Raw genomic sequence first — 16,071 nt, 5'->3', positions numbered from 1 at the left:
AGACTAACAACGACGTCAGAATAAGAAAACCACGTGACTCAGTGGTAAACAAAGGATCTTCACTCTCCTCCATTTTCTTCCACCAGAACACACCGAAGCAGCTCCAAACGGAGGAGAATCCTGCTGGAGATGGAGACCATAAATCCAGGTACACACTTATATTTCTATTCAAGGTGGAATAATGACATTGTTCATACGTTGTGTACGTCATTAATATGACGCAGTGTGGATCATGATATCATGGCGTCAGACTTACAAATGTAAGAAGTGAAAATAGCATCTTAATCCCCTGTTCATCCTAAAACTACTGTGGGGCATTTTTCTTCAATGTTGGGAAAGTTCACTTTCTACATAAAATAATTCTTTTTTTTAAACTAATTTACGTAGAAAGTGAACTAGTTCAGTTCATAATTTAATACTTTCACGTCTCCAAGAAGGAACTAGTTTATAGTTATTTTTTCTCGATATTTTGCTACGACCCCTTATTTTTCAAAATTATATTTAAGTCAGCAATTATTATATCTGTTTTAACATAAACATATTAATCATATTTTACTGTCATATCAGAAACTATTTTACATTTATTGTCAGAAATCACAGGAATTTTATGTTTTGTTTTGTAATACTACGGATCACCAGAGGTTACATGGGTGAATCATTTTTTAATCTCGTATCTCATTAAATTCACGTGTTATTTTGACCATCAGTTCAATATACTTAAGCTTAAAAGGACCAGGAATTCCTCCAGCTCGATCTTCTTCAGCTTCTGGTCTCTAAACCGATCACTTGGTCATCAATCAACTGAGGGATCAATAAAGTTTTACCTTACCTTACCTTAATATTAATAAACAAATATACATGTGTGTGTTTAAACACTCAAGGAACAGACAAAGTTATAATATTTGTGTGTCATTAGTGTTACAACACTATTATCAAGTGAAATATGACTATATATTGTTTGTAATGCATTACACCAATATCTTCTTGGAAGTTATTCTGAGCATGACCAACTAGGAGGATACCCTGGGGCAGACCCAGTATACATCTGAGAGAATGTCTCCCAGTTGGCCTGGGTATTCTCCCAGAGGAGCTAAAAGAGGTTTTTCAGCACTGAGAAATACTAAAAATACATCCAGGTTATTGAGGGACTTGAAGGTGAGGAAGAGAACCTTGTATTGTATGAGGTATGTGACAGGGAGCCAGTGTAGGTCTTTGAGGACGGAGTGATGTGGTTTCTGAAGCGGGTGTGGGTGAGCAGACGAGCAGCAGAGTTCTGGATATATTGTAGTAGGAGAGTCTGGAGGTAATGAATGTGTATGAGGATTTCAACAGTGGAGGAATTGAAAAACAATATTACAAGATGAGTAATAACTGTAAAAATAATCATGGACTTGTGTATTTCAAATGTATAACAAGTCCACTGACACAACACCAACAAGAGTTCATTCATAATTGATTGGTCAGTGACTCAGGTGTGTTTGTGTCCCTGCAGATGTTCAGCAGCTGCTGGTGATCAAAGAAGAAGTTGAGGAACAGAAGTGCAGCTTCAGTCTGTTTAGGGAGGAACATGAACATGAACTCATTAAAGAGGAAGTTGAGGAACAGAAGTGCAGCTTCAGTCTGATTAAGGAGGAACAAGAACATGAACTCATTAAAGAAGAAGTTGAGGAACAGAAGTGCAGCTTCAGTCTGATTAAGGAGGAACAAGAACATGAACTCATTAAAGAGGAAGAGGTGGAGAATATACAAGATGAAAAAAACTCCCAGTTCTTCCACACTCCTGTTAATGTGAAGAATGAATATGATGATGACACCAACAACCTGACTCCACAAATGAAGGCAGAAGGTGATGGAGACAACTGTGGAGGACCAGAACCAGCCAGCTACTTACATACACCTCTCCATCCTGACCACCAGAGGGGGCTGTCTTCTGAATCTGACACTGATGACAGCGAAGACTGGAGAGAAACCAGTAACACTCAGTCAGGTTCAAACTCTGTGGAGAATCCAAAAGTTCATGTCAGTGAGAAGAAAGATGAGGATCACAAATCACTGATCTGCTCTAGATGTGGGAAGAAATGTTTTTCAAAACCTGGACTGACTAAACACATAAAAGTCTGCGGTCGAGAACCTTTTCGTTGTTCTCATTGTGGAAAATGTTTTGGAAAGAGAAGTATTCTGAATGATCACCTGAGAATTCACACTGGAGAAAAACCTTTTGTCTGCTCACAATGTGGCAAATCATTTACTGAGAGTAGGAATCTGACTATTCACATGAGAGATCACACTCTAGAAAAGCGTTTTACCTGCTCGCAGTGTGGTCATTTTTTTACTCGGAGTGGACATCTGAAGAGTCATATCAGAACTCACACAGGAGAAAAACCTTTCCTCTGCTCACAGTGTGGCAAATCCTTTACTCGGAATTGGAATCTGAAGGAACACATGAGAACTCACACACTAGAAAAGCCTTTTACCTGCTCGTAGTGTGGTAAATGTTTTTCTTATAGTGGACAACTGAGAACACACATGAGTACTCACACAGGAGAAAAACTTTTTACCTGTACGTTGTGTGGCAAATCCTTTACTGAGAGTGGCACTCTGAGGACACACGAGAACTCATACAGGAGAAAAACCTTTTACCTGCTCGCAGTGTGGTAAATGTTTTTCCAGTAGTGGATATCTGAAGAGTCATATCCGAACTCACACAGGAGAAAAGCCTTTCATCTGCTCACAGTGTGGCAAATCATTTACTTTTAGTGGACATTTGAAGAAACATCAGAATTCACACAGGAGAAAAACCTTGTACCTGCTTGACTTACTTACTTAAAGCATCCACCATGGAGCTCCACTTCACTCTCCTCTGTGCAACAGTTTTTGTTTCTTGCCATTTGGTCCCCATCTTGGTCAATTCATCAAGCATGGACCACCTCCAGTTGGACTTTGGTTACCTGGCTTCCTCTTGCCTTGGGGGTTGTTGGCTTGTCTTGCTATGTTTCTGAGATCCTTTCCAAGTGTATGGTCGATCCACGCCCACTTTCTATTTCATTTGATTTGTGTGTCTGTTTCATGCATCTCCACAGTTCTACATTTGACATTTTGTTGGGCCACCAAATCCTCAGTATCTATTGCTAAGCTTACGCTTAAGACGCTGAAAGCTACCAGATAGCTTGAGACTTGAAGATTGTTTTTGTTACGCAATAAATTAACAGTAATAATGTTTTATGTTGTTTTCATTCAACCTGATGCAATCCTGTTCCATTTTCTTTGGACTTAAGAATTATATCATTTATTTATATTAATTATGTTTCCATTTACATATTTTAACCAACAATACGAATAAATTAATTTAAATTGTGCTAATAGCGCTATAGCGGAAATGTATCTTAAACTTTTATGGCGTAAATTTAAAAGTTATATCATTATAATCCGTCAATAAAGACACATGTATTTTAAATATCATATAATGAAATTGATTTTTCGGGTTTAAAAATCTTTAAAATCTCTTGACTGTGTTGAAGTTAACATTTCAGCCGTTAAATGGCAGCAGAGTAAACTCAAGACTAACAACTACTTCAGAAGAAGAAAACCACGTGACTCAGTGGTAAACAAAGGATCTTCACTCTCCTCCATTTTCTTCCACCAGAACACACCGAAGCAGCTCCAAACGGAGGAGAATCCTGCAGGAGATGGAGACCATAAATCCAGGTACACACTTATATTTCTATTCAAGGTGGAATAATGACATTGTTCACACGTTGTGTACGTCATTAATATGACGCAGTGTGGATCATGAGATCATGACGTCAGACTTACAAATGTAAGAAGTGAAAATAGCATCTTAATCCACTGTTCATCCTAAAACTACTGTGGGGCATTTTTCTTCAGTGTTGGGAAAGTTCACTTTCTACGTGAACTAGTTTAAAGTTTAGTTCACCAGTTTTAAAATAAACTCGTTCATTTCATAGTTTATAATTCAGTATTTTCAGAAGTTCACGTCTCCAAGAATGAACTAGTTCGTAGTTATTTTTTCTTGATGTGTTGTTACGAGCTAGTGTTATTTTGACGCATTAGTTCGCGATACTTATGCTTCAAAGGACCATAAACATTCTCCAGTTGTGATAAAGATGTAGTTTTGTTCAGTGACTTCCCATTTGGCAAAATAAACGAGTCTTTTTTTGAATCACGTAATAAATGTTCATAACTGTAGTTCTTCAGTTTAGCCACTAGTTGAACCAAGTCAATAAAGTTAATCTTTATAGACCAGAAGTTAACAGAACTTGGTTACAGGTTGATGTTTGTAAAATGTTACTTTCACTGGTTGATCCTGTGAGTCTCCTGTGATACTGAGGCAGTTCTTCAAGTCCTTCTCGTTCATCAACATAAATTCCTCCAGCTCGATCTTCTTCAGCTTCTGGTCTCTAAACCATCACTTGGTCATCAATGAACTAAATAATTATAAACAAATATATATGTGTCTAAACAGTCAATGAACAGACGAAGTGATACTTTTTGTTCCTTCTGTGCTGTTGTTATTTATTTACAATTTTCACGTGCCGCTCATACTGCACAGATTTCTAAACAAGACCCTCATGAGACGAGCCGTGTCCATGCCAACGAACACACAAGCATCGTGAACTAGAGCGTCAAAATAAAACGAGACGTGCATTTAACAAGAAACGAGTACTCGAGATAAAAAAAACATAAACATTTATGTCACCTCCGGGTCTTAGTACAGTGAAGAATAGAATAAATAAAGTAGTATAATTAATTGAAAAAATAGGTTGAATAAAATACAATAAAATAAATTAATCTTGCATTAAAGTGGGAATATAAAAATGTAATAACTGAATTGCTCATGATCCAAAATCATCTAAGTTTAAACCCTAAGAACCAGGTTTACACCAGAACATTAAAATATTTGCAACTTCGTTACTCTCGTCTGGTGAATTTGTATGAAGAAAACTTAATTTAAGATTAAATTAATGCATGTTTCTGAGAGTTGTACCAAGTGAAATATGACTATATATTGTTTGTAATGCATTACACTAATGTCTTCTTGGAAGTTATTCTGAGCATGACCAACTAGGAGGATACCCCGGGGCAGACCCAGTATACATCTGAGAGACTGTCTCCCAGTTGGCCTGGGTATTCTCCCAGAGGAGCTAAAAGAGGTTTTTCAGCACTGAGAAATACTAAAAATACATCCAGGTTATTGAGGGACTTGAAGGTGAGGAAGAGAACCTTGTATTGTATGAGGTATGTGACAGGGAGCCAGTGTAGGTCTTTGAGGACGGAGTGATGTGGTTTCTGAAGCGGGTGTGGGTGAGCAGACGAGCAGCAGAGTTCTGGATATATTGTAGTAGGAGAGTCTGGAGGTAATGAATGTGTATGAGGATTTCAACAGTGGAGGAATTGTAAAACAATATTACGAGATGAGTAATAACTGCAAAACATAATCATGGACTTGTGTATTTCAAATGTAAAACAAGTCCACTGACACAACACCAACAAGAGTTCATACATAATTGATTGGTCAGTGACTCAGGTGTGTTTGTGTTCCTGCAGATGTTCAGCAGCTGCTGGTGATCAAAGAAGAAGTTGAGGAACAGAAGTGCAGCTTCAGTCTGATTCAGGAGTAACATGAACTCATTAAAGAAGAAGTTGAGGAACAGAAGTGCAGCTTCAGTCTGATTAAGGAGGAACATGAACATGAACTCATTAAAGAAGAAGAGGTGGAGAATATACAAGATGAAGAAGAAAAAAACTCCCAGTTCTTCCACACTCCTGTTGATGTGAAGAATGAATATGATGATGACACCAACAACCTGACTCCACAAATGAAGGCAGAAGATGATGGAGACAACTGTGGAGGACCAGAACCAGCCAGCTACTTGCATACACCTCTCCATCCTGACCACCAGAGGGGGCTGTCTTCTGAATCTGACACTGATGACAGTGAAGACTGGAGAGAAACCAGTAACACTCAGTCAGGTTCAAACTCTGTGGAGAATCCAAAAGTTCATGTCAGTGAGAAGAAAGATGATGATCACAAATCACTGATCTGCTCTGGATGTGGGAGGAAATGTTCTTCAAAAACTGGTAAACACAAAAGTCTGCGGTCGAGAACCTTTTAGTTGTTCGATTTGTGGAAAATGTTTTGTAAAGAGAAGTGTTCTGAGGGAACACATGAGAACTCACACACTAGAAAAACCTTTTACCTGCTCGCAGTGTGGTAATTTTTTTACTCAGAGTGGACATCTGAAGGGTCATATCAGAACGCACACAAGAGAAAAACCTTTCACCTGCTCACAGTGTGGCAAATCATTTACTTTGAGTGGGTATCTAAAGAAACACATGAGAACTCACACAGGAGAACAACCTTTTACCTGCTCGCAGTGTGGTAAATGTTTTGCTCTTAGTGCAAGTCTGAAGAAACACATGATATGTCATACACTAGAAAAACCTTTCTCCTGCTCTCAGAGTGGTAAATCTTATACTGATAGTGGGTCTCTGAAGATACACATGAGAACTCACAGAGGCTAAAAACCTTCCGTCTGCATGCAGTGGTAAATGTTATTTATGTGCAGATACTTTGAAAAAACATGAGAAGACACATTTGAATTCACACATGAAAAAAAAATGTGCCCTTATGTGTACCATTATTCAGCGTCTAAAACAGACTTCTGATGAGTTCCAGCCGCCCGACCCTCTCATCCTCAACGGCTCCACGGTTGACATTGTGGAGTATATCTGTCAGCTCGGTATTACCTTCTCTGGAGATCTGAGGTGGGAGAAGAACATCGGTCTGATCCTGAAGGAGGACCTGAGGCGGATATACTGTACTTCCCACTTCAGTTAAGGATATGCCAACTCGCACGGACAATACAGGTGCGATTTAATACTGCACTTGTGGAGTCCATCATCGCGTCCTCCATCACCACCTGGTACTCTGCTGCCACAGACAAGACCAGACTGCAGCGGGTTATCCGTTCTGCTAAGAAGGTGATTGGCTGGCCAAGGATCATAGCTGACCCTCTCACCCAGGAACACCCCTGTACCAACTGATCCTGTCCAGCAGGAGACTGAGATTGATACAGACCAGAACATCCCAATTCAAGAATTCTTTCTACCCGTCTGCTGTCTTGACCATCAATATTGTTTGAAATTGAATGTAATTTGCTTTCTTTTCTTTTTCTTTATTTTCATTATTTACTTGTAATTTTACGTTGTTTAACACTGGGAATTAAAGTTTTCTGATTGTTTTTCCAAATATAAAGCTTTAACCATAAAACTGTGGCAGCTTGTGACCTAATGTAGTCTGTACTATTTATCACGAAATGTCTTATATGATCTTTTGTTTTGTAGTATAATTTTGTTTTACCTGGTTCAAATAGAAGAAGAAACATCAGGAAATCTCTGAATGATTTTACCGAGGGGAATCAAGTACAGCAAAAACAATAAAGGACCCAGAACTGAACCTTGAGGGACAACGGATCTGCCGATTCAGACCTCATTTGATTGGCAGATACACTAAAACTGCGCCCAGAAAGGTAAGATGAGAACCATTCTAACACAGACCCAGACAGTCCCACTTCATCCCTCAGTCTTCTCAGCAGGATCTGGTGATCAACTGTGTCAAAGGCTGAGGACAGATCCAAGAGAACCAGAACATCATGATGTCACTGGACACCTTCAGTAAAGCTGTCTCCGTAGAGTGATGTTTACGGAAGCCAGACTGAAACTTCTCATGGATGTCGCTCTGATCCAGGAACAGCTGCTCAGACACCACCTTCTCCAAGATCTTGGACAAGAAAGGAAGCTTAGAAATAGGCCTGAAATTACTGAGGTCAGTTGGGTCTAAGCTTGTTTTTTTGAGCAGAGGCTCCACAATGGCATGTTTAAATGCATTGGGAAAAACCCCTGTGGAAAAGGAGAGGTTCACCATATTGGTAACCCAGGGGCCAATTACATCAAATACTTTGATAAAAAGCCTACAAGGAAGGACGTCATCTGAGGAAGAGGAGGGTTTCATCTTGTTCACTAGTGCCTGTGTTGTCTTCGGTCAAGCTTCAATAAGCAGACGAGGCGTGACATCTGGTTTGTTAATATAAACCTGATTCTTTATTAACCTGTAACCATTCACGTGCTACCTGCATGGCTACCTAGAACAGACCAGCAGGCGGGGCTTCCACACATGCGCCTCACTGCTGTGGCATGCTGGGTAATGGAGTTCACATGTTATTATGCTCATAACATCACATCTTTCCCCCTATAAAATAAATTATATATACCTCTTAAAACAAAGCCATGCTTTTTTCTTACCTTGGTATTTATCATTATTTTCAATCTTTATCGTAAATACTTATAAACAACTTTTCAATTTAAACACTTTTTCTGCAATATAAAAATATTAAAGTGCAAACTTTCTAAGCATCATAACACACCTAGAATCATGTCAACATTTTTTTTTTTTTTTTTACATTAACATTTCTTTGAACTTAAACGTCTATGTTGCTTCTTCGTCTAGCAACTCTCGATCAGCCTCTTAGGTGGCTGAACATGTCTTACAGGTCTGGACAGTCTTTCAACAGCTGGCGACGCAGACTCTGCTGTTAGACTACAGTCAGTGTGGTCAGTCCCACTGTTAGTTGACTCTGTAGATTCCGCCGTGTCCTGTTGAACCATCTCCTGAGCTGTAGTGTCCTTTTCAGTCAGTTGTCGTTGAAGATCCGTGCGGTTCCTTCTCAGAGACAATCCACTCTCTGTCTGGATCCTGTAGGAGCGCGGGGCAACTTCCTCCTCCACCTGTCCTTTTTGTCTCCATGCACCTGTAGAGATGTCTCTGAGTCGCACTACGTCTCCTCGCTTCAGCATAGGCAGGTGTTTAGCCGTTCAGTCATACAGCTGTTTTTGTTTCACTTTTTGTTCCTCCCTTGCGTTTCTGACTTTGTGTGCATTTTTCGGCGTCAGCAGGTCTTCATTTACTGGTAGGTTGGAGCGAATGCGCCTACCCATCAGCATTTGGGCTGGTGACAGTCCATTCTGTAGGGGTGTACTCCGGTAAATCAGTAAACTTGTCTGAAAGTCATCTCTATCCTCTGCTTTCTTCATCATTGTTTTTACTGTCTTTACAGAGCTTTCTGCCAAGCCGTTTGACTTTGGATAGGTTGGACTCGATGTAGAGTGTTGAAACACCCATTCTTTGGCAAAGGCAGCAAACTCACAGCTAGAAAACTGGGGCCCATTATCCGAGAACAGTTCACATGGGACACCATGTCTAGCGAAGACAGTCTTGAGGTAGCTGATGTTGACTGCAGCGCTCCAACTTCAGGATAGTTTGAGAAATAGTCGGAGACCACAATGTAACTCTTACCATCACAGTCAAAAAGGTCAGTGCCAACCTTGTAGTAGGGTCTGTGGGCCACTGGATGCATCATCAGCGGCTCAGCTTGTTGTCTTGGCCTGTGGATGCGACAAAGTTCACATGACGCTGTCGTCTGGCTTATATCTAAATTGATTCTCGGCCAGTACATCACTTCTCTAGCCCTGCGTTTACACTTGACTTCTCCAAGGTGGCCTTCGTGAATCTTTTGGAACATGTGTTTACGTAGTGAAGATGGAATAACGTATTTGCTCCCTTTCAACACCATATCATCCACCACTGTGAGCTCTGCCTTACAGTTCCAGCAGACCCGGCGGCATGGGTGGGCATTGGGGGGCCATGCCCGCCCGCGGGGTCAGCTGTGCCCGCCCTGGCAGGAAGGTAGTTTTTTTACGTAAGAGTGGTCAACCCTCTGCTCTATCGAACGAAGCCAAAGCGCTGTTACGCCCATTACAGGTGATGTAAATAATAATAATAATAATAATAATAAAAATAATAATAATCTCTATTTATATAGCGCCTTTCTAGAATGTACGATGTTTTAGCTCAACTCTTTAGTTACTTTCATGTGAGAACACACAACAACGCTAACAGCAATCCGGTGTAGGTACAAATTTTGTCCCCCCTACAAATTTTATCCCCCCACTTCCTACGTGATGACGTCACACACGGCATATGCGAACGTCTCTTTAAAATATTTTTTATGGGTTAAAGAAACGTCAACAGAACGTTTACATGATACTTTTTACCACATAAAACATTTATAGACAAGAAGACGATATCCGTCAACATAATTACTTTCCGTTCTTTCATTTCCTGGTCTGACGACACACGTGACTTTGAGACCAACGGAAGTGTCCGCGCTACATGTGACGAAGCTGCTGATTGGCTGAAGCTGTTTTACTAATAATAACGCACAACTGTACAATGAAATAAAAATCATTCGAATTCGCTTTTCAAATAAAAAAAAAAGTTAAAATATTCCCCTTTCAATAACTTGTCTGTAGTTCGGACCATAAACACCTCAGTAATTATTTAGGTTTCGATTTTTTTTAAATCAATTATCAACTGTGTCAAAGGCTGACGACAGATCCAAGAGAACCAGAACAGTGAATTTACCAGAGTCAGCCGACATCATGATGTCACTGGACACTTTCAGTAAAGCTGTCTCCGTAGAGTGATGTTTACGGAAGCCAGACTGAAACTTCTCATGGATGTCGCTCTGATCCAGGAACAAAGACAGCTGCTCAGACACCACCTTCTCCAAGATCTTGGACAAGAAAGGGAGCTTAGAAATAGGCCTGAAATTACTGAGGTCAGTTGGGTCTAAGCCTGGTTTTTTGAGCAGAGGCTCCACAATGGCATGTTTAAATGCATTGGGAAAAACCCCTGTGGAAAGGGAGAGGTTCACCATATTGGTAACCCAGGGGCCAATTACATCAAATACTTTGATAAAAAGCCTACAAGGAAGGACGTCATCTGAGCAAGAGGAGGGTTTCATCTTGTTCACTAGTGCTGAAATATCACCCAAAGATACAGCAGAGAAGGAGGACCAAGAGGAGGAGATGGGCTCAGAGACAGTAGGGGTTCCCAACAAAGGGGGAGAGATTTTCTCTTTGATCAATTTAATTTTGTCAATGAAAAATCTCAACAATGCATTGCTGTCAGCTTCACAGAAGACCGGCGTGATTTGAGGAGCAGGAGACACGAGAGAATTAATCGTGTCAAACAAAACTTTGGGGTTTTTCCTATTTGCTGCTACCAGTTTTCTGATGTAATCAGATCTAGCAGTTTCTACCATCTCATTGTAAGAAGTCAACAGATCCCTGAGGTGAAGTCTGTGCACCTCAAGTTTAGTAGACTTCCAGAGACGCTCAGTCTTTCGACAAAGTCTCTTCAGACTCAGGAGATCTTCATTTGTCCAAGGGCACCGTTTTTTCTGAATTTTCAAGTTCGATTTAACAGGTGCCACTTGATCCAGTATTTCAACACAATGATCAGTAAAACAGTGAATCAAACTGTTCACATCTGGACAGTCATCAAAGGAAAGACGGTCAAACATAGCAGAAAAACTGTCTGCCGTATCGGCTGAGATGACACGCCTCTGAGACCTAACTTTCAAAGGCTTAGGTTCAGGGATGAAGTCCAGGTTGAACAAGACAAGAGAATGATCACTCAGATGAACATCATGTACAGATACATTAGAAATGTTCAGGCCAAGAGTAAAAACTAAGTCTAAAATGTGGCCTTTTTGATGAGTGGGTTCAGAAACATGTTGCTCAAAATTAAAGGCTTCAGTTAAAGTTAAAAGTTCTTTAGCAGAACAAGATGTGACGTCATCAACATGAAGATTAAAGTCTCCAAGAATAAGAACAGATTCCATCTGAATAATGGAAGATAAGAAGTCACTAAAGTCTTTCAAGAACATCGCCGCAGGACCAGGCGGACGGTAGATTGACACACAATAGAAAGGTCTTGTAGAACCAACCAAGATCATCTGAGACTCAAAAGAAGTGAATTCCTGTGTCTGAATCACTTTGCAAGAACAACTCTCCCTAAAAACAGTAGCAAGACCTCCTCCACGACCAGAGAGGCGAGGCTTCCCCAGGACAGCGCTCCCTACTGGACAGAGTTCGTTCAGATGAATAAACTCTTCCTCTCTCTGCCAAGTCTCAGAAAGACATAATAAATCCAAATTAACTCTTGTGAAAAGATCATTAAGAATAAAGGATTTATTAGCAATGGAGCGAACATTAAGAAGTCCCACATTCAGCACCGATGACGTCACTGACGACGCCGCGTCACTGACAGGCGCGCAGAGCGGGATCTTTTGAAGCGAACAGCGGTCTGTGGATCAGAATCTACTTATGGTTCCACGCACACGGCTCAGGACCAGAGGAGAGAAATCTTTTCAGGCTGTTGCTCCTAAGCTTTGGAACAATCTTCCTCTCTCTTTGCGCTTGATGGAGTCTACTGACTCCTTTAAGAAACATCTTAAGACGTTTCTATTTGTTCAGGCTTTTCCTTGAATTTCTCGAACTCCTGTGTTGTTCTCTGTGTTGTCTTGATCTTTGAAGTATGTAATGTTTTGAGTATTGTTTTGATTGTTAAAGCGCTTTGTGACCCTGGTCTCGAAAAGCGCTATATAAATATATATTACTTACTTACTTACTTACATATGCCCACTTTATTGAACGAGTCATTTTTTTTAATTGTTCCATTTGTATAATGTATGCACTACAAAAAAAATCGTGTTTTTTTAACACTACTGGCAATAAACATTTTCTAATTTTCATACTATTGAGATTTGTTGTCATATTATTGAAAAACGGTTGTAATATATTAGGGTTTATGGTCTTAATTGTAACATTAAAGTGGCCAATCAGCGACATTCTCACATCTAGCAGTTGATTGGCTGAACCTGTCTATATAAATATCGGCGATATTCAAAATTCTTTCCTTTGATTACTTGTAAGTGATCAACTACCGAACGAAAAATGGAAAACTTTCACGATGAAGTTCGCCATTTCTTGCTCAATAACGACTACAACAACCTTACTCTTGACTGTGATAATCCTAAGAACAGAATAGAATACACCATCAAAGGTAAGCACTAATTATATGTATCTTAAAGACTATATTTTAAGTTATCTGCATTTTTTTCTAATAAATAAATGCAATTCAAAATATGTTCGTTTATTTTCTTCTTCGATCTCTCAACACACATCCATCAATTTCAAGAGAACAGCGCACTCAAGTGGTCATTAGGTTCCACTACAGTTATTGATATCGTTTGACATTAATGGTTACAGTTGCTTATAGAGTCAATCATTTGTTTTGGTTTTTACTATGAACATCCGTAATACCCTGACAAGAAAAAGTAACAAGGAGAGCGAGCAGGAAGCAGCGCCATCCATGTCTACTGAAAACACACTGAAGTCAACCTGAACCCTGGAGTGAACATTCAAACAGAGAGTAGCTGCAGCTAAAGCCTTCACTTGAACTCACCAAGACACCTGCCTTGGACTTGGGCTCAGTTCAGTGTTTTTATTGTGCCTTTTAAAAACAAGGCTCTGGTCATTTGGTGCCCTTTAAAAAAACATATTTATCAGCAACTGGGCTTCATCAAGTATCAAACACATCACACTTAACATGATTTTGTTCAATGAGATTAAAACTTATTTGATTGTTCAATCCAGTGTTCAGGTTGACTGCAGTGCTTAAGTTTTTAGTAGAAGTGAAGCTGTTGTGCTTTAGTTTAATAAAGGGACACAGCACTAAACTTTGTTGTTGGTTGTAAGTTTTTTTTTAAACTTTGGGATCAACCGTCACTTTTTAGTTATTTAATTATTTCTCCGTACTGTGTGAGCCGATCAAGAGCCATTGTTCAGCCTGATGCCAATACGTTTTTAGGTTGAAAAGTTTGCCCCCCTGAAAAAAATGTAATGCCCCCCCTTAAATGTTTTTCTGCAGCCTGGTCTGAGTTCCAGTAGTCTTGTATTTGCACAGGGCAATCCTTTTTGTTTTCAGGCCAGCCTTTCTGTACTGTGCTCTTGAGTTCTTTCATTGTTTCATCTGCATTAGTCTCTCTTCGTATTTGTTCCGTTCTGTCTGCAGTTACTGGCAGAGACGTCACAATCATGTCCACATATGCCTGTATGTCTGCACTGTTCTCACAGTCTGCACGTTCCTCTTTATCCACTGCTCTAGACAAGTTGTTGGCGGTGAACATGTATTTTCCTTGTGTGTATATCATGTGCACGTCGTACTTTTGCAGCCTGATCAGCATGCGCTGTATCCGTACAGGACAGTCATTTAGAGGTTTGGCCATGATGGACACTAAAGGTTTATGGTCAGTTTCCACCTCAAAAGATTGACCATACACATATTGATGAAAACGCTCACATGCATACAAACTCGCTAACAGTTCTTTTTCAATTTGAGCGTACCTGGACTCGGCACTTGTCAAGGCTCTGGATGCATAAGCGACAGGTTGCCACTGCTCGTCGTGTTGCTGCAGCAGCACTGCTCCCAGGCCGTACTGTGACGCGTCTGCTGAGATCCTAGTACTCTTCTTTGGGTCGTAGAACTTTAGCACGGGTTCCTGTGTGAGAGTCTCTTTCAGTTTCACAAAACATTGTTCCTGCTCATGGGACCAGATCCATTCATTCTTTTGTTCGAGAAGACTCCTGAGAGGTGCCGACCGTGTTGACAAGTGTGGGACAAACTTGGCGAGATAGGTGACCATCCCTAAAAACCGTCTGACCTCATCTTTATTGTTTGGTCTTTCCATGTTGTTGATCGCTGATGTTTTTCTCGGGTCAGGCTTCACCCCCTCTTCACTGAGAACATCTCCCACAAAGTTAAGTGTTTTTACACCGAACTCACATTTGTCTTTGTTAAGTTTCAGATTAACTTCTCTTGTCTTGTCTAGCACTTGTCTCAGTCTTTCGTCGTGTTCTTCTCGAGTAGCCCCCCAGACAATAACATCGTCCATCATCGTCTCTACTCCTGGAATGTGCTCAAAAATCATGTGAATAGTCTTATGGTATACTTCAGGCGCTGACAAGATACCGTACGGCAGACGAAGAAACCTGTACCTGCCCTCCGGCGAGTTGAACGTACACAGTCTCGAACTCTGCTCGTCTAACTTCAGTTTGCCAGAAACCTGACGAAGCATCTAGTTTACTGAACCATTTAGCTCCAGCAAACTGTGCCATGATTTCTTCTCTGGTTGGTAACTTAAAGTGTTCACTTCTGATTGCTCTGTTTAAATCCCTAGGATCCAAACAAATCCTCAGAGCACCTGTTTTCTTTTGCACAATAACCAGCGAGCTGACCCATTCCGTTGGTTCATCTATTTTCTTGATGACCTCTAATTTTTCCATGCGCGCTAGTTCTTCTTTCATTTTTTCCCGCAGGGCAAACGGGACTTTCCTGCAGGGATGCACAAGAGGAGACACACTTTCATCCACACGTATCTTATGTTTTCCAGGTAGACATCCTAGTCCTTCGAAACAGTCTTTATACTCCTCCATGAGTGAGTCATGATCATTTGCAGTACCTGGTGATGTCACAACAAACACTCTTTTGACCAGACTGAGCTTTGTACATGCACTGAGTCCCAGCATTGGTTGTACACTCATATCCACGATCAGAAGCTGTGCTCTTATCTGATGACCCTTGTGTTTGAAGGTTGCGATGCATCCGCCTTTTAAAGGAACACGTTCTCCGGTGTATCCAGTGATTTTTGTTTTTAAAGGATGAATTTTGCTCTTTACTGTCAGTGTTTTGTAGTCTTCCAATGACAGCAGGTTTACATGAGCACATGTGTCCAACTTGAATGGTATTATTGTTTTATTCACCTCAATAGGCACAATCCATTCCTCTTTTTCAGTTGTACAAACTTGCACCACATCCACAATAAACTCATCATACTCCTCTTCTCCCTCATCGACTGTGTGAACTTTTTGTTTTAGAGCTGCTTTGCAACATTTAGCATAGTGATTTCTCCTTCCACGGGATTTTCCAAATGCAGGACAAGATCTTGGCTTGTGGCTGCCTCCACATTTACCACATTTGAACTCAGTAGATTTCTCTTTTTGGTCTCTCTGTTTGGTAAATGTTTTCTTTTTCCATTGTTCTTTATTTATTGAATACACAGTTGTCTCACCTCTCCGAAGCTCTTT

The 16,071-nt window shown here is 40.4% G+C and overlaps 1 protein-coding gene across 1 annotated transcript; it reads left to right on the top strand.

Moving 5' to 3' along the window:
- Positions 1–68: 68 nt before the first annotated feature.
- LOC148080587 (uncharacterized) lies at positions 69–6,173 on the top strand. Its single transcript, XM_087788509.1, has 3 exons — positions 69–148; positions 1,493–3,705; positions 5,566–6,173. Exons 1-2 carry the CDS (start codon positions 130–132, stop codon positions 2,482–2,484), a joined length of 1,011 nt encoding a protein of 336 aa, XP_087644635.1. The 5' UTR covers positions 69–129; the 3' UTR covers positions 2,485–3,705; positions 5,566–6,173.
- The last annotated feature ends 9,898 nt before the right edge of the window (positions 6,174–16,071 follow it).

This window comes from Callionymus lyra, chromosome 4 (genome assembly GCF_982586985.1).
Source record: "Callionymus lyra chromosome 4, fCalLyr1.hap1.1, whole genome shotgun sequence".
Classification (NCBI taxonomy): domain Eukaryota; kingdom Metazoa; phylum Chordata; class Actinopteri; order Syngnathiformes; family Callionymidae; genus Callionymus; species Callionymus lyra.
This window is presented reverse-complemented; position numbering and strand designations above follow the sequence as displayed.